This window comes from Colius striatus, chromosome 20 (genome assembly GCF_028858725.1).
Source record: "Colius striatus isolate bColStr4 chromosome 20, bColStr4.1.hap1, whole genome shotgun sequence".
In the NCBI taxonomy this organism is placed as follows: Eukaryota; Metazoa; Chordata; class Aves; order Coliiformes; family Coliidae; genus Colius; species Colius striatus.
The window spans coordinates 3,963,591-3,991,413 of record NC_084778.1 but is presented as its reverse complement, the minus strand read 5'-3'; the positions used below and the strand labels follow the sequence as shown (position 1 = coordinate 3,991,413).

General features: G+C 50.3%; 1 protein-coding gene across 1 annotated transcript; it reads right to left on the bottom strand.

Annotated features, from left to right (window-relative positions):
• Positions 1–128: 128 nt before the first annotated feature.
• CPD (carboxypeptidase D) lies at positions 129–26,024 on the bottom strand. The gene is made up of 21 exons (XM_062012145.1): positions 25,371–26,024; positions 22,767–23,014; positions 15,353–15,495; positions 14,454–14,623; positions 13,502–13,869; positions 12,901–13,092; positions 11,828–11,995; positions 10,558–10,667; positions 9,994–10,096; positions 9,387–9,529; positions 8,640–8,809; positions 7,755–8,066; positions 6,791–6,986; positions 6,411–6,546; positions 5,707–5,856; positions 5,207–5,302; positions 5,048–5,112; positions 4,763–4,894; positions 4,159–4,344; positions 3,796–3,895; positions 129–3,174 (listed from the first exon to the last, which is right to left on the bottom strand). Exons 1-21 carry the CDS (start codon positions 26,015–26,017, stop codon positions 2,948–2,950), a joined length of 4,062 nt encoding a protein of 1,353 aa, XP_061868129.1. The 5' UTR covers positions 26,018–26,024; the 3' UTR covers positions 129–2,947.
• Between the last annotated feature and the right edge of the window lie 1,799 nt (positions 26,025–27,823).

Here is a 27,823-nt window from a genome sequence, read left to right as displayed (position 1 = left end):
CCCTCAGCACCAGCCGCGCCGCCCCCCCCGGCCCTGAGCACCCCCCAGTCCCCCAAAACCCTGACACCCTCCGCCCACAGCAGCCCCCAGCACCCCAGACCCCCTTGGTAAGAACGAGAGGAGCCCGGTGGACATCAAAATAGTTTTATACAGATTATTGGCTCTCAGTATACAGGTAAAAAACAGGGCCGGGCTGAGGGCAGAGCCCAGCCTCGCCTCACGCCGCCCCGTCCCAGGAGGCGATTCAAGTCCCTTTATAAATGTACATTTGAAGGCACAGTGCACAGACCCACACGCTGCAGGGACCGGCGCCCGCGGGGAGGCGGCTCCTGGCCAGGAGGGACACGGGCGCTGCTGCGGATGGACGGACAGACAACCAGGGGAAGCTGCTCCTGCCTTCCCAAAACTGGCACCAAATGGCTCCAGTGCCGCAGCGAGAGCCAGACCCCCACCTGAGCCTCTGCTGGGGGAAGTCTCACATGTCTGCAAAACATCTCGACTCCGTTTGCCTTAAAACACACACCTACTGCGAGGAAAACGCAGCTCCTAACCACAGTTATTGCTAGTGGGACAAAGCAAGGTCAGCTCAGTCCATTACCAAACAAAGCCCAACCAGCATACAAAGAGCCCTTTGCAACTCAACTTTCATATAACCCCCACCCTGCTGTGTCTCTTGGTAAAGCTCTCAGAGGCAGGAACAGCTCAGAGATCAGGCAGGGTTAGTGGAGCCTGTTGCACGTGGAAAAGGGTCACAGCCCAAGACCAGACTCCCTCCCTGGCTCAGAAGGATGAGCAGGGCAGGCACAGAGACAGTCACAGCTCCTGCAGAACAGAGGCAACAAAAGCAGCTTTCACCCCAGAGCTATGCAAGATAGGAGCAGGGGGCATGCTTGGCCTCCTCTCCCTCCTTCCAGCACGTCTCCCCAGATAGTTCTTATCACGTTTCTTGCAACTGAATGCCCCATGGAACAGGGAAGAAGGCATACTGGTGTGTAAGGGTTAGCTATGTCCTCCAGATAGCTGCACAAAATCAGCTGAGATGAGCACACAGCATGGCCACAGGCATGTGATTCTGGAAGGGCAGCTGCCAGAGGCAGAGGGCAGGAGCAACTCCTTCCCACAGTGACACAGCCCAACAAGGACACAGCCTTCACCAGGGAGCCCATGGTGCTGTTCTCCCAGAGCAGACCGTGTCAGAGCTCTGTACAACAGATCCCAGCATAGTTTTGGGTGCAAACATTCCTTCATAGATACCATGTGCAGGTTTCACTAGTGAACTCCTCAGGATGCTGGAGAACAGATGAGCACACAGCAAACCAGACGTCCCAGACATGGCTGTGCCAGGCTCCTGCAGTGCAGCACTCAGGTCAGGCAGGAAAGGATTCAAGAAGAAAATGAGCAGTAAGAAAATAAGTGCCTATTCTAACCCCAGAATTCTGCCCTATTCTGCCCAGAATGCAGAGGAATGTCAGAGATGTATGAGGGCTTTGGAATCAAACATTTCAGCCATTCTGCCCTTCTGTACATCCCTTCCACACCCCCTCTGCCTGTGCTTTGGGAATGCACACTGAGGCTCCTCTTTTCAAATTCCTGCCAAGTGCTACAAAGCAGAATTTGGCTGCTTTTCCCCTCTCCAGCACAGCCATTCAGCTCTCGCTCAGGCCTTGCACCCCCAGAGCAGCAGCCACGACTGCAGTCACAACCAGGTGGAGCTCTTGCTACACACTTCAGAGACGCTGGAACAGCCAGACAGAGTGGAGTGTGAGGTGCATTTGATACCCACCATCACCAGAGCTCGATGAAAGAGTGTTTCCAAAGTGCTCTGATCACTAAATAGTATGAGGTGGACAATGGCAAATGGTGCAGCTTTTCTTCAAAATCTAAGACTGAAGTTGGGCCATGGATAGTCCCACAACCTCTCCCTGCTGCCCCAGTAATGCTCAAATACAAGGCAGTGGTCAGATTCCACTGATTCCTCCTGAACAGTGGTGGACTTGAGCAAAACTGATCAGGGGGAGTCAATAACAGACTGCTTTTCTACAGTAACCACCATAATCACTTGATCCACTTGCTTAGAACAACCTTTGGTTGCTCTTTCAGACACTGCTGTTGTAAGGCTAACACAAGACCCCAAAGACCAGGTCTAGGACACAAACGAAAAGCAAGCAGAGGTTATGGGGATACAGCTTTTTTCTTCCCCAGAAGTCAGGAACAGCAATGCTGCAGAGCTGGCAAGCAATTGAACTTTGTCAGAGTTCAGTGAAGCTCTGACATTCGCTCTTTTCTCCATCTCACATCAAGAATGGATGTCCTCTCCTCCAGCTCTCAGGATGCCAAGTCACTGCTTGGAATTAACAATACACCAGAGGTGCTCCACAACCACTGCAGATCACAGCAGGCCACAGCATCTCATGGCAGGGAAAAGCTCCAAGGGAGCAACTGAGAATCAAAGGTTTGGGGTTTTTTTGGTCTTTTTCCAAGGGCTGCTCTGCAGAACGTGGAGCCAAGTGAAGAATCTGGCTTTCCCCAGGTACTGAGAGGAAAACATCAAATCAAAACAGGTAGAGAAACCACTTTGGAGTTCTGTAACTACAATTCCTTGCAGGTCTTGTGGCACTTTCCCATCATCTGCTCACTGTGCTGAGATGCTGGGGAAGTGCTGGGAACATTCCTGGCCACCTTAAGTTGCCTTTGAAACAATGTCACCTAAACCCACAGATCCTCACCCACAAATGTAACAAGCCATGTCCTTAACCCAAACACAGCCTCCAACACCCACCAATTTGCATGTACACAGGAACAGAGCAAAGAGAGGGAAGTTGGGAGCTGCCACCCACATACTTCTGGGGGATACCTCCTGCAAACTAACATTTCAAAACTGAACCACAGGGATTGCCTCCCACCACCAGGCCTGGTCCATGGGAAGCTCCTGTCCTGCCTGGAGGTGTCAGTGTTTGCTGGAGTACAATGTTTCTTCTTCAGTGTCTGTTTCATCCTGGAACTCATGGCTGAGGAGGGACATCTTTGAGCTGGTGGACATCATGCGGATTTCATCCTCGTACTCGTCGTGGTGCTGGCGGAGGCGGTGGAAGCCATCCTTGTGTCTGTTGGACTTAATGGAGCAGACACACCAGATGATCCCAGCAGTGAGGACAAGAGCAGACATACTTGCAGCTGCCAGAGAGAAGACATGAAAGTTAATGCCATGTTCCCTCACCTCAGAGACTCAAAGGCTTGCCACCATCTCTCTGCCCTTCTACAGTCACAACCACTTTCCTCACTTCACTATGACCCTGCTCTTTCCTCCCACTGAAGACATGCCATGCAAGGGAGCAGAACTGCACTGGCTTTTATTGTTTGTGCTCACTGAGCTTTTCTGCAGAACACTGGCTATAAACTCTAGCCTCTCCAGTAGCTGCCACTTCAACAAAAAACCCCCAACCTCCTAATGCATAGCTGGTGCCACACTGCCCAGAGAAACCTTGGTGAAGCAGCAAGATTTCTTTGGTCCCAGCTCTATGCACAAACAGGCTCTCCCTAATCCAGGTATCTGGACACCAGTTCTGGACCCTTCAGACCCCTGCAATACTCTCTACTCCTTCCCTCCCATCAGCCCAGACCATCACCAGAACCAAGGGTTGTTGGACCAGTCTGCAAGGAAAAGCACATGTTCAAAAGGGAAAGCAGGAGACAGCCTAAGTTCACAGGATATTGTTCCGGTTCAGTGAAGAGCCACTGTCAGCATGAACCAGCACAGAAAGGAAATCTCAAAGCTTTGGTCAAGAGTCACTTTACCTGCAACAGTTACAACCAGCTGCCTTGGCAGACCAAATATCCTGTTTTCCGTGTCAAACACAATGAAGACGGAGCTGGGAGCATCCTGGCGGACAAAGACCTGCAGAGAGACACCAGAGCTCAGCCTGTATCAAAGCCTGCACCTCTGATAGGTGTCCAGACAAAAGAGATGCCTGAGGAGCAGTGCAGGACTGGGCAGATGCCAAAGACAGGAGCAATGGAAAGAAAAGTTACTGCCCAAAACAACCCTGCTGTGCTGGGAAATTCCTCTCCAACCATTATATCAAGGGGGAAAACAGTTGCCCTGGGCACTAAACACAGCCACAGCTAGGCAAGAGATCTCTGACATAGACATTCACATACCTTGACATGTTTCTGCTGGTAGCCCTCGGCTATCACGTTGATGTTATACAAACCCGGAGCCAAGAGCACGTGGAAGTAGCCGCCTTCTTTAGTAGAGACACTCAAACCTTCGTTAAGAACAACGAGAGCTTTAGAAATTGCCTTGCCACTCTCATCTCTGACAAAGCCATGGATTCCCTTATGAACCTGAAATAAAGCATTTCAAACACTTCACATTCAGATCAAAGCATCCACAGCACATTTGTCACTAAAATAGATCTAACCCTCCCCTCAAAACACAGCACGTGCTCCATCCCTGACCCCCCCTAGTAAATGAGAGCACACAATACTGCAAGGACTGCTCAGCCCACCATGAGACAACACAGCACAAATGTTTAACCCTCCTGTCAAGACATTTCCCAGTCACTTGCTGCCTCTGTTCCATCTATCCAACAGTTCCTCTGTTCAATCCACTCCTAACAGAGTCTAAACTATGACAGTCTGTAATTACACACCACCTATAGAAACACAAAGACTCTCCATGCTGCTCTCTTCTTCCCCCTTCCCCACCTGGCCCAGTTCCTTGATTCCTTGCCAGAACTGCCTCCCACAGCCCGTGGCTCACCTCCACCAGCATGCTGAGGAGGGATTTCCTGTGGTCTGCCCACAGGCTGGGAAGCTGTCCTGCGCTCGGGAAGTAGCAGCAGCTGGTATAAACAGTGATCTCAGGACAATGACCAAATATGACACTGTAATCCTGCAAAACCAAAACCCACAGTTACAGTAAAAGAGATGGTGTTTCAAAAGCTGTGCCAAGTGCAGCTGGAGGTGGGCAAGTTTTTCCCAGACGACAGAACAAACATGCTTTTTGATGCTTAACAGAGATGGAAAGCCTTGTGCTGTGAAGTACCTTCATACTTCCCAAGTGACTGTTCCACTCAGAGCCACGGATCACTCCACCAGGAATATTCTCATCTGTGAGAGAAAGAACACAGCTGTTAGAGTGACCTGCTCCTAGCAGAGCCCAGCACAAGCTAACAGGGAGGTCAAAGGACTGAACCAAACATACCTGATTTATTTGGACAACCTGGCTGGCCCAAATGCATCAGTGGATGGTTGTTTGCATACAGAGATGCCAAATGCTTCAGTGTTTCTTTGTTTTCCACTACAAAGAGAAAAGTGAGACACTGAGTGTGCAACTCCTAGTCACTGGAGTGTAAGATGCCCATTCTAACCCTATGACTCTGTGTTAAACAGTGACACAGTTTCAGGGGCATTCCAGATGTCCTCTAATACTGAGGGGTGGTAGCAAAAGCAGACTTCATAGCAGCTTTAGCAGAGGGAAGGTTGAAATACTGTTGAATGGAAACTGTGAGTGTTCTGATCCCTAATTGAATCCTGTGAGGTTTCTCAGCTTTATTTAACAGACTGTCAGCTCCACATACAAAGGGCTGAACACAGAAAGAGGCTACAGTACAGAAAGCTCTTACATCATACAGTCACATGAACTTCTGCAGAGATAGCCCAAGGGTGACTGTGTGTGCAAGCCCTTGGAGGAGTCAGCCATACCTGCCTGGCCTGGCCTGTCATACGGGTAAGTGACAAGCAGAGATCCTCCATCCAGTGCAACTGAGAGGCTGAAATCCTGCTTCAGTATCAAGCTGTCCATGATGGCTTTGGTCTCAGGCTCTTGTGCCCTCGAGTATCGGGAATTATTGCCTTGAAATCACAAGAAAAGAAAGGAAAGAGAACTGGCAAGTTTCCTTTGCTATCTGAGTGGCCTTTGCTTATGTCATCAAATAGACATTTTCTTAAGAAAGCATTTGGTATGGTTCCAGCCAAACCTGGGTTCTTTCCTGGGAAGGGTGGGCTGATACAGTGCTATGGACACAAGAGGCTGTTACATGGAAACTAGAAAAGCATGATGAAAGGAGACTGTTTCTGGGAAGCATGAACAGAGGGCATTTCTCAGAAATCAGGGCTTGAAAGGAATCAATTAACAGGAAGAATACATTAGGCCTTGTCTAACCTCTGGACTACTCCTAAAGAACTTTGCTTCATCTTTTCCTTGCAAATATGAGACTGCAAATTGCCTTTTGTAAGGGGGATCTCAAGCTCTGGAAGTTTCCCAGCAGAGCTCCAGGGCAGGAGTGCTGCTCTCTACAGGTAAACCCTGTAACCAAACCACTACATCTACCCCTAGCAGGGCACTTCTACAGCAGTCTGCATTTCTACAGGGACACTACATATCACTTGGCTTTTGTTTGCTTTACTTGTGAAGTCCATGTCCAGATCTTTGCCATGAGCATTAGTCCAGCCTATCTTCGAGGTGCAGCCTCTCTCCTGCGCTACCTCACGTCCGTCGGGATTCAGGGAAGGAACAATCACAATCCGAGTTCGGTCAATCAGCTGAACAAAAGGAGGAGAAACAGGACAAGGAGCAATTAGTAGGGTTTGTTCTCTGTACATCTCAGTTGCCTGGGCCTCATCCTAGGAACTGCAGATAGAGGTTCCCACTTGCCCCGTGGATCTCACAACACCTCCCTGTTACGCACAGGACCACTGCAAGCCACAAGACAAGTCTCTCCCAGGAAGCATTGTCTTCTCAGGATATAGTTGGAAGCCTCCAAGATCCTGTGCACTGGCTCCTCACCTTTGTAACAACAGTGTTCTTCTTGTAGTTCATGCAAAGAAATTCTGCCAGTGTCAGGAGCAGCTCTGTCCCAACGGGAGCGTTCCCGTGAATACCAGCCACGAAGCGGATCTTTGGCTCCTCAGGCTCAGACTGGTTGGGCTTGTTGGAGATTTCAAGGGACCAGATCTGACGGAACTCGACGCTCTGACCCAAACTGCCAAGAGATAAGAAACCAGAGCATCATCTCAAGAGCAGCACTGCAGCCCTAGCCTGACCTTCCAGTGTGGGAAGGAACTGCTGCCAGCTTCCACGAGGAGGCTGCAGAGACAAGTGACACAAAATATAACCACATTGTGAGAGGTGATCTGCAGCAGCTCTGAAGAGAATTCATTATAGTTATCAGTTTGAACACAAGCATCTGTGTAAGAACATATGCAGGTCTGGTACAGGACACCCAATGCTCCATGTAGCTCTGTATAGCCCATGACAAACAAAGTTTTGTTGTTTTCCTTCAGAGCAGGATACATCTGGACATCAAACTAATTTATAAAGCACCTGGAGTTGAGGACAAAAGCAAACCTATTTCCAGTAATGGAGAAGTTGTTGCTTCAGTCATGCCATTAAGTTAGCAAACTGAGCATGAGCAAAGCAGGGAACACAATCAGGGCTGATGCAACTGGGAGGACAATAGAGGCTACAGATCAGAAAAGCAGTCTTGGCACCAGCAAGAACAGCACATGAGCATGTTGTGCCTGGTAACAACAAGCAAATGAGGTCCTGGGACAAAGAGATATGTGCTTTCTAAAGCTGACAGAGGGTAAGCAGTACAGGTCACAAAGACAAAGAGGACTGCAGCAGCTGGTCACCTGCAGGAGGGCAGAGACTTTGGCTCAGGGCAAGCTAACTCGAACTAAATCTGAAAAAAGACAATCACAGAGTGCTGCTCAGGAAGGAGCTGAGAACTGCTGCTTTGAGTTTTCACCTGGTGAGATTTGTGATGTGTGGGTAGTTCAGGTAGAGGCCTCGGAGGAACTCTGAGAGGTCCTTGTAGGGGCGGTATCGGTACGGAGCAATATCCCCCGAGGAGGTCAGCAGCAGGCGCTCCAGGCCATCCTCAGCAGAGAGATCCTTGATCAGGGTCTCAAACTCCTTCTCACTGGGGTCACTGGTGTTTGGGGTGTTCAAGACTGGCACCTTCCCCTCCTCCACTTTGATGTCTGTCCGTGAAAGAGTGAAGTTGACCTGCACCCCACCTTTGCTGCCAACTTCCACCGTCTTAGTGACTGGATCATACCTGCCCAGGGAAGAGAAGGCACAGGCAAATGGCAGGCACTTGAGACATTGCACAACAAGCTATCCATCCCCCTACCTGACTGGACACTCCCATGGGACTGCTAATGCTTCCCAGCCAAACGTGAGAAGCATAAAAATGAAGAGCAAGAACATTTCAAAGGGACATGGGAATGGCAGGAAGACAGGAAGTAGCTCAAGGGCCCAACATGGCACTGAGCTGCTTTTGGCTCAGGTGGTGCAAGGTTATGTGGCAGACTGGCAGAACAACAGGCCGGGCTGCTTCAACACAGAAGTTTTGGCAGCAATTGAAGTGATGAAGTCACTTCTACAGGCAGCTGCCTGCAAGAGAATTTCCCCTAAAGACACCAAGTTATCAACTTCTTTCCCACAGCACCTCAAAACAAGGGAAGATTTAGACTGTACAGCAGCACAAGGTGAGCAGCCTTTGCCATCTGGGTAGTGGCACATCGCTATCTCTGCTTACAGCAGAGGTAGGCACGAGTGCCTCTCCATCCCTCAGGAGGCTATGGGACCACTCCTGAGTGGAAAGTCAGCCATACAGCTGTTTGCTCACCCCCGGGCAGATGCTGTGACTCTGTACGTCCCCTGGACCAGAAGGCGCCAGTAATCTCCATCCTTGTAGGTGGTCACGGGGTGGTCGATGTCGGCGACGCTGATGGTGGCGTTGAGGATGCCCCTTCTGTCTGTGGCATCCAGCACAAATCCCCAGATGCCGCGGTGAACCTGTGCACGGACCCACAGCCCTGCTGAGTGCCAGCCCTCGCTCTGCCTCTCACCCCATGCATGGCTGGGGGAGCCCTGACACACATATCCCCAGCCCAGCAGGTCCAGCAATCCCACAGGACCAAGTCCCCAGAAGGGCTCAGGTCAGACTCGCCAGCAGCTGGCATGGACTAAGATCACCTGATGAGTACAATGAGCAATTGTTTGCCTCGGGGTGCCACCACAGCACAATCTGTTCCACACCTTTGTTTGCATGCTCCAGGCGTGTAGGACTACCACCAATCCCAAACTCAGATGGGAATGACACAAAAGGGCCATTCCAGCCTAGGCAGCAAAGCCAAGAGAGTGGGAAATGAACAGCCCACCTGGCTGCTGTTTTCATACAGCTTTTTGGTTTGTTAAGGAGGGGAGAGGAGGAGTTGAGACATCTTCTGATGAGGATTTCTGTGGAACAGGTACCCAGTCTGGCCAAGAGGCAGCACTTGCTTCAGCCCCCAGATTAGTTTGTTCCTTCTGGCATAGTTAAAGTAAACCCCACATGCAGCTCACACAATTGCTTGAGGTCCAAAGATCTCACCTGTTTCATGAACTGGAGGAGTGACCGGCGGTTCTGCTCCCAGTACTTGGGCAGCTCCTCAGCTTTCGGATATTTCACACAGCCCAACTCAATGGTCACTTCAAAGCAGTTTGTATTTAAGTAATTCCAGTCTTGCATCCCACCTACAACAGGAATGTAAAAATACCCCTTTTGACAAGGTTTCCTGAAAGCAACTGAAAGCTCAAAAAAGAGAAGTATTGACTAGCAGAGAAAGATAAAAGTACAAACTACAGCATGTATTTTATAGCTAAAGAAAGAAGGGTTTTACACAGGGCAAGATTCAAGCTTCAAAGGGATGTCAAAATGGCAAACAAATAACTTTCTTGTAAATACTTTTCATGCTAATACACTGCTGTAAAATGTTATGAAACCACTTTGCCTATAGCCAGAAAAACTACACTATAAATTCCTTCTCCCAGGAGTAACTTTATCTGGGTACATTATTTAGGAGGTGATAAACGAAATGTGAATCTCAGTAATCTGGGCTGACCAATGCAGAGTTTGTGACAGAGCAGACTTAATTCTTTAAGCTGCACATGCATTAACTTGAAAGTAAACAGTGCAGGAGACTTTGGGTCTACTTTACCTGGAACGTTGTACCACTGAGCCCCATTAGTGATGCCATGTGGGAAGTATTCAGTGGGGTACATATCCTTACAAGGGCTTCCCTGGTACATCTTTGTATTTTCCTAAAACACAAGATGCAACATGTGAAGCTGAGTCTGCACCCTACAGCCATGAGCACTTTTGTTCTAACATTAGTCACACACTCAGGGTTACCAAATACAGAGGTTCACATAGAGGTGTTTGTATGGCTGCAGAACAAACAGACTGCACCCACACCCAGCCCACAGACATCCCTGCTCTCCCTCCCAGTCTGTGTACAACACTTCTACCACCCTTCAGTACCAATGGCCCCTGGGTCTGCAGAACGCTCCTCCTCCAGAGCCTGCAGACAGAACACTCACATCCACAGACAGTGGACAACCACTCATGCAATAAGAGCCTCCTGCAGGACCCTCCTGCTGTGCCTGCAACAGCAGGCACCCAACAAGACCTGCACCCTCCTCTAACAGGCTGCCCAGGAGGTTCCTCACAGCATCAGGAGCCAACCCAGCAGGATGCATCTGTTTTCCCCTTAGAGCTTTACCTTGGAGTAGGAAAGTGCCAGCTGCTGGAACACAGCATCATCTGGGGATTTACTGTATATGGCTATTCCTTGTTCATCGTCATCAAAAGGGTAATTAACCACCAAAGAACCTGCAGGGGAAACAAGCTTTGATTCATGCTTACACACTTTCCAAATGACCTCTCAGCCTAATAGAGGAATTTTGTCTTTTTTCTCTCCAAAGAGTGCCATGTCTTTTGCGCTTCAAGACTTGGAAAACAAATCATGAAGCCCAACAGACAGAAGAGACAACAAAAGCACAGGAAGAGATAAGACCACTCCCAGTTGGGAAGGTGAAGCCAAGCCATGACCCATCAAAGGTTTGGCTCTTACATGTAGGAAGGGTGAGTACAACCTCACAATGATCACTTTCACAGAAAAGAGAAAGTAAGAGGAGGAATTCCTTAGAACATGCATGGTGCCCTTAGCCCAACTGCTGTACCTTTTCAGCTTTCTGGAGTTTACTGCAAGCACTGACAGATTATAATATCTTTGGCTTATTAGAAGCTTTTCCTAAGCAAGTTGTACTAATAGCAGAGTGGAACCCCAGACACCACTGCTCCTGGAGAGCTGCCAGCTCTCTCCTACCCACACTCAGTACTTCTGCACTACAAAATTAAATGTGCCAGCACAAAGCAATCACCTGCAAGTTACCACAGCTACAAGCCAGCAGACAAACTGCCTAGGGAATAAGCTGCAATACAGAGACTTAGGAAGAAAAGATAATTAAATTACAGCAAATTTCATAGTTCTGACATGTGATTCAAGGCAGGGAACTCTCAGGATTACATCTTGTTCCCTTCACTTTATAAATACTATGCAGCCTTTAACAGCCACAGCACTATATCCCCTTCCCAGACCTAGCTGCTAAGAGTCCATCCCCACATTCCAGTGAGCAGTGCACTAGCTACTCCCCAATGCACGTGCTCCCTGCAGAGAAGTGGTTAGGATCCTCTAGCAGCCTTTTCAACTCCCTACAGCTGTGCTTGAGGATGTGGTTTTCAGCTTCTGATCCCTAATCCAGCAGCATGAACAACAGCGTTGGTGTATGTTTTGTTTGCGTAGGCCCTTTGCAAACAGCCACAGCCCTGCTGCAGGAACCTGGCTGCTGCTGCTCCTGCCATTCTACATCAAGGCCAAGGCCAGAGCTCTCTGCCAGTAGTTCACACCTGGAACATCACAGAGATATCCCTGCAAACTCCCAGCCTTCAGCCCTCACTGCAAAGGAAGGAGCTCGGTTTGGCTGCCGTACCTCCGTGCAGGTTTGCTGAGAGCACAAACGGGTACATCTTTAACCAGGCCATGACAGCGAGAGTTTCTGGCTGTGGAGGGTCTGTCACGTGGAAGAACTGGTCTGGGAAGTTCCGGTTCAGGTCGTAGTTGTTGCTGTTGTTTCTGCCAATGGTACCTCCTCTGTCTCCTGCAAATGAAACACGTGTTCAAGCTTCTGCCCTAAGCAAGGTCCCACTTCACTGCAGAGGCACTTCATCCTCTTAACTACAGGGCTTACAACTGTCAGTTAATGGAAAACAGCAGAGAACACAATAGTGCTGGCTTCCTACACCCCAGCTCGACAGGATCCCCACATTGCCCCTTAGCAACAGGCCTTCTCTGTGCACAGAGGTGTCAGAGAGCACTTTCAGCGGGTGTCTGCACGGGCTGTCAGTGCCAGTCAGACCACAGCTAGCAGCAAGGCAGTGAACCATGAACAATCTCAGCAGCCGGATGTTATGACCCGCAGAAACCTCAGAGCTCACCTTCTTAAACTAGTCAGACAAGTTCTTTGTTAAACCCAAACAGAGCTCTGCTGGCCAGAACTATTTTCTGGAAGACTGTTCTGCCAATCTGCCAGAGTCACACACTTTTAAGGACTTCCCTGAAGGATGGTTTTGCCAATTTCAACATCATGATAAAAGTCTATATTACCCTTGGACAAGCGCTCTGCAGACAGCCTGGCTCCCACATTGCATGTTACTAAGAGTATGGACCAAAGCACAGAAAGTATGAACTGTGTCCAAGGAATGTCTTTTATTAAAATAAGCCTTGGGATAGCCACAAACTGTAAGGGAACCCAAAGAGGGGCAGCATACAGCACAAGAGCATAGGAGCTCTCTCCAACAGCTTCAAGCATCTGTTGACTGCCCATCCTGCAGCATGGGGTTGACCCTCTCATCCCACAGCATGCACCAAGTCCCTTCCCAGCCTCCCTGTGTGGAGAGCACTTCTGCTCCAGTGAAGCTTCCAAATCTCTCCGAGAGGTACCTTGAATCCAAAGCCTTGTTCTCAGACCTAGAAACCCCACAGATTTTTCAAGGCAGACAATACCTTCCTGGGACTTCTCATAGCCATCAGGGTTCATGGACGGCATGATATGGATCCTTGTGTTCTGGACCAGGTCAGTCACTTCAGGATCTGTGCCAAAGTTCTTGCAGAGGTACTCAATGAGATTCAGGAGAAGCTCTCGGCCCACAACTTCATTCCCATGCATGTTACCAATGTACTTGAACTCTGGCTCACCTGTGTACACAGCCATAGCAAAGAGACAATTACAACCACTTACATTACAGCCTGGGGACATCTCATCACCCTCAGCATTGCTGTCTCAGGCCTTTCTGCAAGGCTGCAGGGTGTTTACCTAAAATTTACCCTTCTGTTTCCACAACAGCAAAAGGATGAAAGTTGCTTCAGTGAAGCCTCTGGGTCCTTCTGTCCCCAGAGCTCTATGACCAGTGTAGCTGATCCCAGCAACGCTCTAACTCACACTAGTGCCACCCACTGCACCTTGTCTAGGAAGGATCCTGCAAGGAGCAGCTGTCTCTCTTCAGACAGCTGCCAGCTCTACGTTCCTTTCTGCTTTGCCAACAGAGTCTCTCAAAGCAAAGGGCCTGTCACTGTGCCTTGCTAAAAAGAGGACTTCCCAGGTTACCTGCTTCGTGGACGCCAGGATTGTCAGAGATCTCCATCACGTAGAGCTCGCGCAGCTCCACCGACTTGCCCACGGAGTAGAGGTGGGTGATGCCGGGGTACTCGCTGGCATAGCGCCGCAGGAAGATCTCCATGTCTGAGAAGTGATGGTGGCGAAAGTCCACAGGTTGGATGGGCTGATGGAGAGAGGTTGGGCTTGGGGGCTCTGCCTGCACAGAGGTGGGGATGACGGTAGAGACAGGAGCAGGGGTTGCTGTGAACTGTGTGACGTTAAGCGCTGGTGGCATTACAGTTGGCTGCAAGGAAAAATCCACTTCTGTTGCAGCTCCTTCCTTCACCTCAATGTTCTCTCTGGTCACTGGTGTGTATCTGTGAAAGTAAATCCAGCTGGCTTCAGCAGGGAGGCAAACTCCCTCTGCAGCCTCTCCACCACTCCAGCCTACCTCTCCCAGCCCAAATGCACTGGGATGTGAACAATTACATGAGAGAGTCATCAGTGAACAAGCTGACAGGACTCATCCCACTGCTGCTGGACCCCTACACTGCTGTCCTTGCTGTGCCACAGAGGCATAAGCTCCTGTTTACAGACTCACTGGGGAAGAAGCCACAGGCATTTCACAGGGCTAGCCTAGGAGCAAGCTACACATTTGTACCCTGACTTTAAACAATATAAACTGAGGTCACTCTGCTCCACTTTCTCCCTCTGCCCAGAAAGTAAAATGCAATTGATACAAGCAATTAAAGGTGACAAAAATGCTTTGCACCCAACAGCACCCTGCTGCAGCAGGGCATGAGGTGAACACATACAGCTGTAGCTCTAAGCTGGAGTCCCTTACTGCTGCAGCTTCCAGTCAAGCCCCTTCAATACACAACAAGATGCTTTGGGAGAAGAAATCAAGTGAAGGAATACAAGCAGTTGGCAGTGTGGACACAGGCTGCCACAGAGACATTACCCCATTACAACTGCAGTCACGTTGTAGGTCCCAGGCACAAGCAGTCGGTGGTAATCACCAAACTTGCCCGCTGTGATGTTGTGAGCAATACCAGCAACAACAATGGTGGCATTCTCCAGGCCAGCTCCAGTGACTGCATCCCTGACAAAGCCCTTCACACCAATGTGGACCTGAGGAAAACAATGCAAGAAGACAGGCAACATCAGGGGAACTGTGTCCTCAGCCAGCAATAGCCCCCTGTCCTTCCCCCAACACAGCAGAGCAGGACAGCTGCCAGGCAAAGACACACCGGACCATGATTCACAGTGCTCAGCCAGACAGCAAGGACAGGAATTCCAGCACGCACTGGGAAGGCAGAAAGATCTCTCAACTGGTCCTCCCTAACAAATCCTCCAATTCATTGGCATGGGCACACAGTATATACAGAGTTACAGGTCATAACAAGGGACAAAATGCAGCTTCCTTCCTTCCCAGCCTAAACAGTCACCTAGTCAACTCATACATGAGCACGAGACAGCCTGGCAAAGGACTCTGCAAGCCAAGGTCTCAGCACTGTTGGTGCTTTTGAAGATCACTGGAGGTTCATAGCACTGGGGCCATACTGCATTACTTAGTGCATTACTGAGACCTGCACTGCTCAGTCTCTCTGTTTAACACTGAGTCCCACGAGGCCCCTCTGAGCAGAGCTCTGCTACCGCAGAGGATGTGGGTTTTGTGGCGGAACCACAGAGATACACAGCAGCTTTGTAGCCACCAACCTCTGAGCAGCAACTGCAGCGGTTGTGTTACCACAGGCAGCAAACAAAGCCACAAGAGCACCTGGACACAGAGCTCTCAGCCCACTACAGACACAGCAGTTTCCCAGATGCTGCCCTCGTGCCCATCCCAGCCCACGTTACCTTCTCAATGAACGCAAGGAGAGAGTCCCGGTTGTTCTCCCACTCCTGCTGAAGCTCAGAGGTCGGAGGATATTTGCAGCAGGACAGCTCCAACGTGATCTCAAAGCAGTTGGCCCACACATAGTTGTAATCCTGCATCCCACCTGAGAAAATGAGGCAGAGACATTTGCCAAGAGCAATGCACAGACCACAGGATGCACATTTTCCCTTATCCTTCAGTCCCCCACGACACCACTGTGCTGCTGCTCTAGCTCCAGAGTGAACCATCTAAGTCAGGCCAGATCACCGTGAGAGCCTGTGCTGGGGCAGACTGAACTCCATTTCTCCAAGTATCTGGCACACTGGGTCACTGAAATCAACCTCAGACAGTTCAAAGATGACAGCCCCTTCAGTCTCACTGCTGCAGCAGCTGGAGCTGACAGCACAGCACTTGGAAATTCATGTGGGTTCATTTGACGGTGAAGATATTTTCCAGACACTATAAATTCAGTTCACCAGGGCAGACACACCAGAGTCTGAACATCAGTGCTGCTGAGTCCTTCACTATGCCTTCCAAGCTACTGTAGATTTGTGAGGCTTTGCTGCAAGAGAAGTTACTGCACCCAAAATGAGCTTCGGGCCTCTGATACAAAAGAGCACACCAAATGACCAAGCCAGGAGGTGGCAGCTGGAAGCCACATGCCAAAATCAGTTTCAAGGACCCCAGAGCTGTTCTCCCAAAATACTCTTAGCAAAATTCTAGATGAGAGCAATGCTTCCCCTTCTCTACTTCCTCAGGTGCTCTTTTCCTCCAGCTCCTCATCTGAAAGTCTCTATTTATTTGATATTCAGAGCAGCCCTAGCAGAAAGTCCAGCCAGGCCTGACATGGTGACAGTGTGCCCTGAACCACAGTAAGTCACTTTCAGGAAACTCTCCTCTTGATTTGGAAGGACAGCGATGCTTCTCTCACTGCTGAGGACTCCTGTGAGCCCACAACAACAAGGTCCTGCAAAAAGGGAACAGGACACAGACTTGTTCATCTCAGAAACTACAACTGGGTCACTTGCCTTTTCCCCTGAGTGTCTCAGCCAAGTAACCACCATTCTCCCACATTTCCTCTCTAAAGCAACAGTCTCCATCAATTTAAGGATGTTGCAGCATGCGGGGTCAGCTTTGTTAGTGTGAAAGCAGCCAAGCCTCTGTGAGCACCAGAATGCAGTTGTTTCCTGCTATTAAGCTCACCTTGCTGTTCCTGCCCTTCAGAGAAATCACAGGTAGTGCTACAAATCAAAAAGGTGACCTCGTTCCAGCAAGTGTCCTGACCCCACTGCTGAAGCTGATGTTGAACGCACAGCAAGCAAACCTGTTTCTCAAACAAGAATGAGTCACGTACCAGCAGGACCCGAGGCCCAAAGATATCAGCACTCATGATCTCAAGCTCAGACTTCAGCCCTCTAAACAGTCATGGGTGTCTTCAACAGCAACAAAAAAACTCCACAAGTCTGTGAGACAGGTTTTGGAGTCACTGAAAAATCCCACCACGTGATTGTAGCCAGATGTCACGGTCACATAAGGGGATCATTCCCACCGCCAGATCAGGTGGTGGTGTCAGCATGGAAAACATCTCACTGTTTTACATACACTGGTGACATCTTCTGGGTTACACACCTGATTCATTTACAGCCCAGGCAGATTGGAGTGACATGGCCTTGGCAGCTCCATCCCAACCTGCACAGCAGCTGCTGGGACCACTTAGCCCAGGGACCTTCACACACCAACTGAACGGCTCCCACCACTGCGGCTGGACACAGGAGCCCAGGCATTGAGCCTCTCCCCCATGAGCTGAGAAGGTCAAATTGGCTCTCAGAAGCTGATCTGTCATGGAACAGCTCTACATTTGCTCTGCAGGAGGCAGATGCAAACTTGAGGAGGAAGGAAAGCAGAAGACAGCCTGTGGCACATGTCATGGCACCAGTCTGCAGGACTCCAGCAGGTAACTCTGTAGAAAATGCATACTTTGCACTCCCATCCTTTGCTTTGCCCACAGTGTTACATTAATGCTGTGCTAATAAACCTTGCTTGCTTTGTCTGAGCACTTTCCTAATCATTCACAAGCCCCTGCACAAATGAGGGACTCTCTGGGGCGCTGGCCAATTAACTGGCCAGAATGGATCGATATCACAATGCAAATGCACTACCTGGCATTTGCAGAGGCTGTGTTAATGCATGGCCAGGAAAAGCTATCAGCAGCACTTTACCAAGCAGAGAAAGAAGGCTTATAAATGTGGTGGCTGTCAGCATTCCCTGTCCCAAAAGGTCAGAGACCACTGCTCTGGATTCATTAGCTCCACTGCACTTGGGTAGAGCAGGGATGGACTGATAGCATCAAGTAGGATTTAGGACAGACCCCCAGCAAGACATGCAGGTTGTTACCACACCAAAGACTTCCCAGTTCTTCTGGGAGCTTGCTGCTAAGGGAACATGAAGCTTTTATTGCAACAAATTAAATGTCACTTAGAGCCAGAAACAGCACTACAGCTTGTGCATGGGCTGAGATCAAAACAGGAAAGAGACTTTTCCGTCCGGCACAAGGGGTCAAAAAGTGTTTGAGGACCTTCAGACTCAAACTCAGTTCACAAGGTTAGAGGAATTCATCTTGTGAATCTGATACATACCCAGTTTTACTCAGCTCCTGTTACCAGGATCAGAAAACTAACCCACAGCAGGCTACTCCCTCACCAGTAAACACCGTGCAGAGTGAAACAATTTGCCAGCCTAGAACCATCTGTTCATAGCAGGACGCTAATGCATTTGAAAACATCCATACGTAAACCAGAGCCATTATGAAGCATATTTAGTGCTTCATCTGCCATTCAAGCAAATTTAGGACAGATGCTCACTCATAATAGAGCAGCAATGGACTAAATTAGAGCTTGCTACATCGAGTTTGGTAAAGCCTGCCCCTTTGACAAAGTAGTCCATTGCATGCCTGAAAATCTGGATTGTTTCCACTGTACATATCTGGCCTTCACACGGCCCTGCAGCAGAGCAGGACAGTTATTTTTACTGGAATGATGTATTTTTCCATATACCATCTGCACAAGCTCTCCTGGCTACAGAGAAGATCTGGAACTGTAAAGACAGATCCTTACACAGCCTGTCAATAGCAGAGCACGGCACACAAGGAGCAGGGCACAAAAAGCACACCCAAGGCAGAGGGCTGTCACACTACAGTGCTTCTACTCCTCCTATCTCTTTGGGTAATACATGGGATAACTTGATGGATTTATTCAGCAGATTTTTTTTAATCACAGGGTGTCTTTCAGCCCACACTATGTAAAGCTTCTGCCACTCAACAAAGTGAGGAAAGCAATGCAGAAGTCAGCAGCTTTGAGTCCCAGTAAGGAAAGTCCCTGACTGGCAGTAAGTCACAAGAATGCTCAGAACAAACCTCTCTCCTGTTCTGTCTCACTCCTTGAGCAACAGGACTGCACTTAAGGCAAGGATCCCAGACCTCTTGCAGCAAGAGGTCTGCAGAGTTCATGCTGACAAGTGTGCCTCTGCTTCCTGGCAAGCTCAAATCAGGCAGAATGCAGCTCTCTAGAGTCAAGCCTGGGGATCCAGACACCATAAATATACCACGTGCCAGGAGAAGTCTTCCAGGCCAGCCAGGAAAGACTCTGTTTTCAAACTGCACTGAGCAGAAACCTCTCTAATTCCAGCTTTTGTTGGAGCAGACATGAGATAAGAGATCTGCAGCTAAGTTAAAGCAAAGAAACAGTTGTGTCTGCTCTACAGAGAGAGCAGATGGCACAAAGCAAGCTAGAGAAGTGATTAAATACACGGCACAAGTTGCTTAATCTGAGGACAGATTTGATTGTCTTATAGCAGGAGACCAAGGTGAGCAGCAACAGAATGCTTTGGGTCCATTAGTCTGTAACCATTAAAACTCAGAGGAGGTGAGGTTTGAGTCTTCAACTCCAGCAGCTGCATCACACAGCCTGGAGCAGCACAGCTCTGCAGATTTCTTGGGGCTCTCTCAGAGAAGCACTCTTCCCAAGAGCTGCACCACCACAGCGCTGCTCAGCAGGTCGTGTTAGGTGTGAAAAGAGGCCCAGACTTTTGAACCATCAAGACAATATTTTTCTCATGAAGAAAAACAGGCAGCAAGAACTTTATGAAAACAGAAACATGTAAGGGCAGCAAATTGTGCACATCCCAGAGCCATGGCTGAAAGCTTCTACCAGAACTCACACTGTGCAAATGCCTTCTGCCAAAGCCAAGAAACAGAGGCCACTGCAGTGATGCCACAAGCACCCGCTGCTCTTAGCACTCCTTTTAACTGCTCTGAGTCTGAAGCCACTAAAGCTGTTTAGAGGCTCGGTGTGGCTAGTAATCACATCAAAACAACCTAATAGGCATCCACATAACCCCACTTTCAACCTGAAGAAGTACCTTTGAGCAGACACCAGAAACAATTCAAACATTTAGGGAGTTAAACTAGCAAGGAAAATAACTTTTAGGAAGGGATTGCAAATACCAAGCAGACCTTACAAAGCTGTTGCACTGAATTCAGTTTCTGAATAGGGTTCTTCACAAAATAAAGGCAAGCACGTTCTTCCCACAGATAAGACTTAAGCAGTTTCTTAACCACTTTCCCCTGGACAGTCCAGACTTACATGTGTATTCTTGATCTCAGACACTCAGTAGTTAAAAGCCCCAGAACTTAAAAAAGAAGGAAGAGTAAGAGCACTACAAGAGCCTCTAAAAAGCATCCCAGTCACAGACTGCTTATCTATAGCAGCTGGAATGCAGGAGCCAAATTCAGCTGTCTGGCAGACAGCCATCTTCCTCTGTGCACACTTGACCTTAACAATGACTCCAAAGATTTGTACTTGCCACCTCGGTTTGACACACGCAAGAGGCTGTTTGCAAACTCAAATGAAAGTTAATGGGGCCTGGCACCAGCATAAACCTGCACTGGTAACTCCAGGACAATGAATCCCGTGGCAGTTTGCTCTCCAGTATGTTTGATTTCACATGATAAAATGTAGCAGGAAAATTTCCACCTGTTGAGACATTATGTTCTCATTTCTTTGTTTTTCCTGGCTTTAGTTCACTTGGAGCCTGCAGCCTCTCCTGGCACAACCTGATCTGCAGGTCAGAAGTGTGCCCTGCACCGCTGAGAGAACGGTGTGCTATGTATGGAGAGCTCAGCTCAGCCCATGGAGCTCCTGCAGGGTACTGGGATTTCCCCAGCCTCACTTTACCACAGGTTGAAGTTCTGCAATCACTGGGAAAGGCCTCCTGATCCGAGTAGGAGCCTCACTAGTCCTTGGCACAGAGCTGAGCAAGTCAATTGACTCAATACACTGTGGGGGGTCTTGCCACCACTGTCATACAATACACTGCACACAACTGATTCCCCTTTGCCTGCTCTTCAGCCATCACCAAAAATAAATGTTAACACTTACAACCTTGAAAGGTTACAGTAACTTCACACAACATCCTCCCTGTAATCTGTGCCTGTGAATCACCCACAGCCATTGGTGCTGCGCTGGACACGGTGGCTTGTCACAGTGAAAGGCTTTATTTCTGCAGAGGCTGGATGCTATTGGACATAATATAAACCACAGCAATAGCAGCACAGAGCAAACTGGTCTTCAGTTCACACCTTGTCATTTCCTGTGAAAGGAAAGTAGGTGAAACCTCTGCTCTGTTCACTGACAAGGCAAAGGCAGTCTGTGAGACACTAGCCAGGCATCTTGCATCCTCACAGGAGGATGAAGTGAACCCTGATGCTGCTTACTGGGGGCAGGGGAGAACAGGCACAAAGCTCTAGAGCCACCCTTCCTTCAGAGCACACCCATTCCACTTCGTAAGGGCAGAAAACCCTAGAGCTTCAGCTAACAAACCTCCCGAGATGTTTGCTGATAACCACTGCCACCAGAACAAGGCAGCACAGATCATCCAGGATATCCTGTTCCCTCATAAGCAAATTCACCAGATTACACAAACCTTCCTCCTGCTGCCTTCACAGGAGCAGTGTGAACCTTGAGCCAAGCAAACACCAGGGTTGGTGTGCTGGACAGCTGCTAGAGAAAGAAGCAAAACTGAATCTTATTTGAACACGACATCTTATTTGACCAGTGAAATCCTGGGGAATGATTCAGTCACTTCCTCTTCCAGCACAGAGATGACGTGTTCAGACCCAATAACAGATCCCTCTCCCTCCTTCAAAGCAAAGTGGAGAGTTAAGACAAAGTCAGCTCTGAAGGCTACGTTTGGGAAAGACACCACGAGAATTGATTAAGTTGTAAGCTTGGTATGATAAATAACAGTTGATGTTGCCATTTGCTCAGCACTCCTGTCATCATCCCTCAGCCCTAGCAGGAGGCAGAACAGAGCAGCCCAAGCACAGTAAAGCAACACAACCTCTTCAGATCATTTCTGCAAGGTGTTAGTTGTGTCCTCACCACAGAAATTTCTGCACTGCCAGGTGAAGCCCTGTTTGTACACCACCTACAGAGGGAGCACAACAATGGTGGAACTCTACAGCCAAGATTTCTCTTTCTATCAGCTCACAGAGCCTTTTCCACAGGAGCATCTCGTCAAAGTGTCATTTAACTCCTATTTTCAGCAAAGCCCCCCACGCACAGAGCAGCCCACTGTGTGTCTGAGCCAGAGTGGTGGCATCAGGAGGTGATTTGCTTATATTCAGAACCCCTCCAATGTAGCTGCCCAATGGAACAATCAGCAGCCTTCCTGGAAGCACCAGCAGACTGCATCTCAGATCCCACCATACTGTTGGTCAAGAACAGGCTGTGCTGGTTATCACTCTCTGCACAGGTCTAGCAACAGAGCAGTTGTCAGGAAAGCTGCCTACCCCACGTCCAGTGAGAGCAGCTAGGCTAGCTCAGACCACATAATTCAATTTTACATAGTTTTACAGAAGGCTATTTTATAACAATCTACAGCATCACATGTTTGGAAGTTAAAAAACCATCCCAGAACACTGGCATTGCTTTAATACCTTTAACAATAGTTTCCTCTTTCCAGTGTCAAAATTTAGTAGCTGTTTAGAGAGCTAATGACATGTCATTTGGCAAATTATGCTTCCCCCATGCAGGATCACTCTCCAGCATCTAATAGGGCCAGGAAGAATTCTCCAGTTTGCTGTGATCTCTTCCCTATGAACATCTCCCAGGCTGTGATTCATCAGGCACTTACTGGTGTGCCTGTGATGCCACCTCCCTTCATCTCAAGCTGCCAGAACACACTCAAAGCTAAAAATACCACTTCACCCATTGTCCCTTCCTCTGTGATAATCACCACTGGTTTGGACACCACTTCTCAGTGGGAGCAAGAAAGTGTTTCTATAAGACAGTCTGTCAGGGGATCCACAGCAGCAGAGTTAGAGCTGGCACACCTTACCTTCCACATCATACCACTGGGCACCATTTGTGATACCGTCTTGGAAAGTCTCTCCCTCCTCGCCAGGGCAATTGGGTTTGCCAGTTCTCATTATGGGGTGATGTGAGGCATAAGCTTTTGCCAGATATTTGAACACTTCATCATCAGCTGATTTACTGTACACTCCTGTGGGATTATGTGTGGGAGAGTCATCATAGGGATAGCTTGCAACCACTGAGCCACCGTGGAGATTGCCAGAGAGCAGAAACCTACGGATGGGAAGAAGAAAAAGAGTCACACTGGAACAATTTAAACAGGAAACCAGCTACAGCCACCCAACCAGTTATTCTGCTGCCTTCTCACCCAAACTTTGTGTTCTCAGGAGTCTCTAAACTCTGTTTGGGATCAACAAAGCAAAATGCTCCCACTGGAAGAGCTGACCCTTGGGAAGAGGGAGAGATCAGAGCCTGCTCTGCCAGCCCTGTGCTGGGACAAGCCCATGGAGCTGCAGCTACACCAAGGTTATGTTAACAACATGCACTCATCCAACACAGAGTTACCTACAAGACATACTCCCTCGTATTAACAGCAGCCTCCAATAGGGCAAGCAGGGTGTTAGACAGCCTGAAGAGTGTCCAAGGGGGAGCATGGTGGGGAAGTTAGCAGACTCTTGCAATAAACCAACTCTTTAGGATTGGTTTATTCGCTCTCCAAACTGACACATGGTATTACTGGAGATTAAACAAGGTTCTCACTGCACCCCAAGACAGAGCCCTCAAACTCTGTGACAGCAGCACCCTGTGCATACAGCAACATCCACAGCTCTTCATCAAGCTTTGAGCAACTCCTGATACGTACAACACAACTGACTTGCATAAATAAAACTGGGATGTGTGACAGAGCTGCCAGAATCCCAGGTCAGAAAATATAGCACAGCATGCCCTAGATCACACCATAATTTGATCCCTGGCAGCACAAACATTTCAATGAATCCCAAAGGTAATTGCCTGCATTCTTCCTCTTTCCACCAAACCCAGCACTGAGGGAAAAGGGCTCTCCTCATTCGGTCAAACGGGATTTAGTTTCTGAGCAGAGGTAACATGACAAATATCTTTGCCTTGCTTAAAATAGCACACATGACTTGCATAACACCCACTATCTCTTTTTTTAATCAAATAGCTCTGCTTACCCATTCAATTTCTATCAGTAGTTATGTTAGTCTAACAATTGTACCAGTATGAGCTGGTGCTGCCAGGTGAAGGGATCCAGAGCACAGTGTTCTTCCTGTTTCCCTCTGGCTTACACATGAATTCCACCTCCAACACTTGCAACAAAAACCCCCAAAACTCAAGATATTTTTTAAATGGTATTAATAACATGCATGAGTTCTTAACACCTCTAGAGTACCACCTTAATTCCCCTCCCATGGGCATCACCATCCACCAAGTTTTAATAAAGATAGTCTGTCCAAGCAAATTTTGTTCCCTAAAACTAAGCAAATGTTCTACATGATACTGAAGGTTGTGTGTGTTGGATCTAACCCACAGTCCTACAGCACACTGTGGCCATCAGCCATCCTCTCTCCCTTTCTCCATCTCTTCCCATTCTGTTTCAACGTGTTGCTTGTATCTGATCAGACTTTCCTTCTGGCTTTCTCTGCACAATTGCACACAGCTGATTGTGCTGACCTTACTGGTCTGGACCACCCAGAGTTCTCTGAAGAATATGGAGCTAATAAAGTGACAGTGCCCAGTCTGGCTGCTGCATTTTCCAGGGCTACCCCAGGCCCCAAACCAGAGCTGGCCTTCAAAGGCACCATCTCCCCTCCCAAAGTGACCCACTCCAGGCACAGCAGTTTCCCACCACTCATCCCCTTGGAAGGTGAGAGCCTAACGGTTGGCGTGGGCGCTGCAGGCTCAGTCCTGCACGCTTCAACAGGAGCACAGACAAGGAAGAGGCTACAGGAGACAGCACCTGAATTTGGAAACGCTGCTGCACAGTGTTATTGCTAAACCCAGGGACTTTTACATCAAACACGAAGATGGAGGGAAGTCTTATTCAACATAACTCTGTTAACATGCTGGTAAACAGATCAGTTATACAGTAAATGCCAAATATTTTAAGCATCCCACAGATCATGGTGAAAGCATTATCAGCCCCAAGAATGAGACCAACAGACAGGCTCAAGACAAAGCAGACAAGAAGTTTTGAGCAACAGGCTGCTGGAGGTGGGAAGAGACACAGATGGCCACAGAGGCCAGGAATGTCTGCATGCATGCAGGGCACAGGCTGTGGTCAGAGGGGCTAGCATAGCTCTTTGGCTACTGCACAGCAAACTGGCCACAAAACTGCTCTCCCACGGGTGAATCTGGGCATCAGCTGTAGGATTGTCCGTGGTTGCAATAAAGTGCCAACCCAACACTTGAGGTAGGCTGGAAAGAAACAGGTGGGGAAACAGCTTTCCTCCCATCCCTGCTAGGAAGTACTGGGAAAGCCTGAAAGCAGGCTGAAGCGTCCAGGAGCAGAGCCGAGGCTCTCCGTGACCCCGCAGCCCAGTGCTGGCCCTGCCAGGCCGAGGGGAATCGCTCGGGGAGGCCGGGCCGGGCCAGGCCACGCCGCACTCACTTGTTGCGGCGCATCCAGGCGATGAGGGCTCGCACCTCGGGCACGGCCTCCAGGTCGGGCTCAGTGGCCCCGAACTGGTCAGGGAAGCTGCGGTTGAGGTCACGGCCGCGGCTGTTCACCCGGCCGCTCTCCTCGCCTCCGCCGCCGCAGTCGCCTTCGCGGGCGCGCTCGAAGCCGTCGGGGTTGAGGCTGGGCAGCAGGTAGAGGTCGGTGGTGTTGAGCAGGCGGACGACGCGCGTGTCGCCGTCGGTCCAGCCCCGCACCAACTCCTGCGCCAGGCGAAGCAGCAGCGGCCGGGCCAGCGGCTCGTCCCCGTGCATGTTCCCCACCAGCTTCACCTGCGGCCGGCCGGGCAGGGCCGCGCCGCCGGGCTCCTCGCCGGCCCCCTCCGGCGCCAGCCCCGCCGTCAGGCGCAGCACCCACAGCTGCCGCCCCTCCACCGACTCGCCGATGCTGAAGAGCCGCGCCAGGCCCGGGGGGGCCGCGGCCGCCAGCGCCCGCAGCGCCTCGCCCAGCTCGGCCGAGTGCAGGTACCGCAGCGTCTCGCCCGGCGCCGCCGCCTCCGCCTTCTTCTGCGTGGCGCGGGCCAGGCCCGGCAGCAGCGCCAGCAGCAGCGCCAGCCCGAGCCCCCGCGCCGCGCTCGCCATGGCCCCGGCGCCCGCCCGGCCTCGCCGCGCCGCGGAGCCGCCGGGCAGCGGGAGGCGGCGGCGGAGCGCGGCCCCGCCAATGGGCGGCCGCCGGAGGGGCGGGGCCGCGGCGGGCGGGGCGGCGGCGGCCACTGACGCGGCGCTGCGTCACGGCCCGGTGCGGGGCCGGGGAACGGGGCGCCCCCTGCGGGCCGCGCCGGGCTGAGCGGGGCCGGGGAACGGGGCGCCCGGTTCGGGGCCGGGGAGCGGGGCGCCCCCTGCGGGCCGCGCCGGGCTGAGCGGGGCCGGGGAACGGGGCGCCCGGTTCGGGGCCGGGGAGCGGGGCGCCCCCTGCGGGCCGCGCCGGGCTGAGCGGGGCCGGGGGGCCGAGCCGAGCCCCCTGCGCGCCGCCAGAACGGGAATTTCTGCCGCCCTCGGGAGACAGCGGCCCTTGGCTTCCTGCTCTAAGCATTTCCCCTCCCGAAAGCCCCCGAAGGAGCAGGGCAGGGGCTCACGGCGGGGGCTTGCTAGTGCAGTGAGAATCCAAGCCCGAGTTACTGCGTACAGAGCAGAAATGCCAGCGCACAATGATTCTCCCAGAGCAGGGCCACAAAGGTGGTGGAGTGGAGCATCTCCCTTCTGGTGGAAGGCTGAGGGAGCTGCGGCTGTTGAGCTTGGAGAAGAGGAGGCTGAGGGGTGACCTCATGAACAAATTCGTAAAGAGGTTCCAAAGAAACATAAGGAGGAACTTCTTCAGCGTGAGGGAGCACTGGCAGGGGCTGCCCAGATGGGCTGTGGAGTCTCCTCTGGAGACATTCAAACCCACCTGGGTTCCTGTGTGACCTACTCTAGGCGGCCCTGCTCTGGCTGGGGGGTTGCAATGGATAAGCTTCCCAGGTCCCTTCCAACCCTTAAGATTCTGTGATTCTGTGTGATTCTGTGTGGTTGTGTCATGACACAGTTGTCAGCACATGCTGCAGCATCCTCTCCAAAACATAAAGCCTGAAGACAAAGCCCCAGCATGGCGTTGGGAAAGGTGCAGGGTGGGCTCTTGTCTGGGCACAGCCACAAGCTGAGAGGTGCAGGGGCCAAAGGGCTGCTCCCAGTGCCCATCCAAACACATGTGATCTGCCCGAATGTGCTTCTGCCTCAGGCCAGACCTCTAGGGGATTAAAGACATTTTTAATGCCCTTCCATGTTTTGTTACGGTGTGCCTGAGGAGATATCTAAGCCCCTCAGAGTTTCCTCCTCCATCCAGATCTTTGCTCAATTCCTTTTTGGAGGCAGGTGAGAGGATAAGGAATAACAAGCAGAGTAGCTTGCTCTGAAAACACTGCACTGCAGCCCATAAAAGGTTGGCAGTGTCCATCTCCAGTTGATTCCCGTTTAACTTCTCAGCGGTATCTCATGGAGACATCTGCTTCCCAGCTCTGGCATTTCCTGTTGGAGACACAAGTGCTGAGTTTAGGACATAAAACTGATTTTCAGGGGAACCATGCACAGCGTGGCCATTCCATCTCACGGCATTCTGGGATCCTGTGATTGGATGATGTAAACTCTGTGTAAGCTGAGCGTGGTGTGCAGCACTAAAAGGGCTCTGATGAAAAGGAGAGTAAATTGGCTCCTGTTTCTTGGGGCTCATTTGCAGTGTGCAGTCATTAGGAGAGGGACAAGCAGGGAAAAAGGATTATCCATCAAAAAAAGATGTCCCAGATCTAATTAAACCGGCAAAGCTGCAAGACCTTGGTCCTCAGGACATTCTTCAACTGAAAGGGAGAAGGAATGTCAAGTGGGAATTTGGTTGTCTCAAAAGTGATCACTGTTATA

Coding starts and splice junctions, on each gene's coding strand:
- CPD (XM_062012145.1), bottom strand. CDS start 26,017: ATGGCGAGCGCGGCGCGGGGGCTCGGGCTGGCGCTGCTGCTGGCGCTG. Junction 8,067..8,639: donor GTCACAGCATCTGCCCGGGG/GTGAGCAAACAG, acceptor TTCCCTGGGCAG/GTATGATCCAGTCACTAAGA. Junction 5,857..6,410: donor TCTGGACATGGACTTCACAA/GTAAAGCAAACA, acceptor TGTGATTTCAAG/GCAATAATTCCCGATACTCG.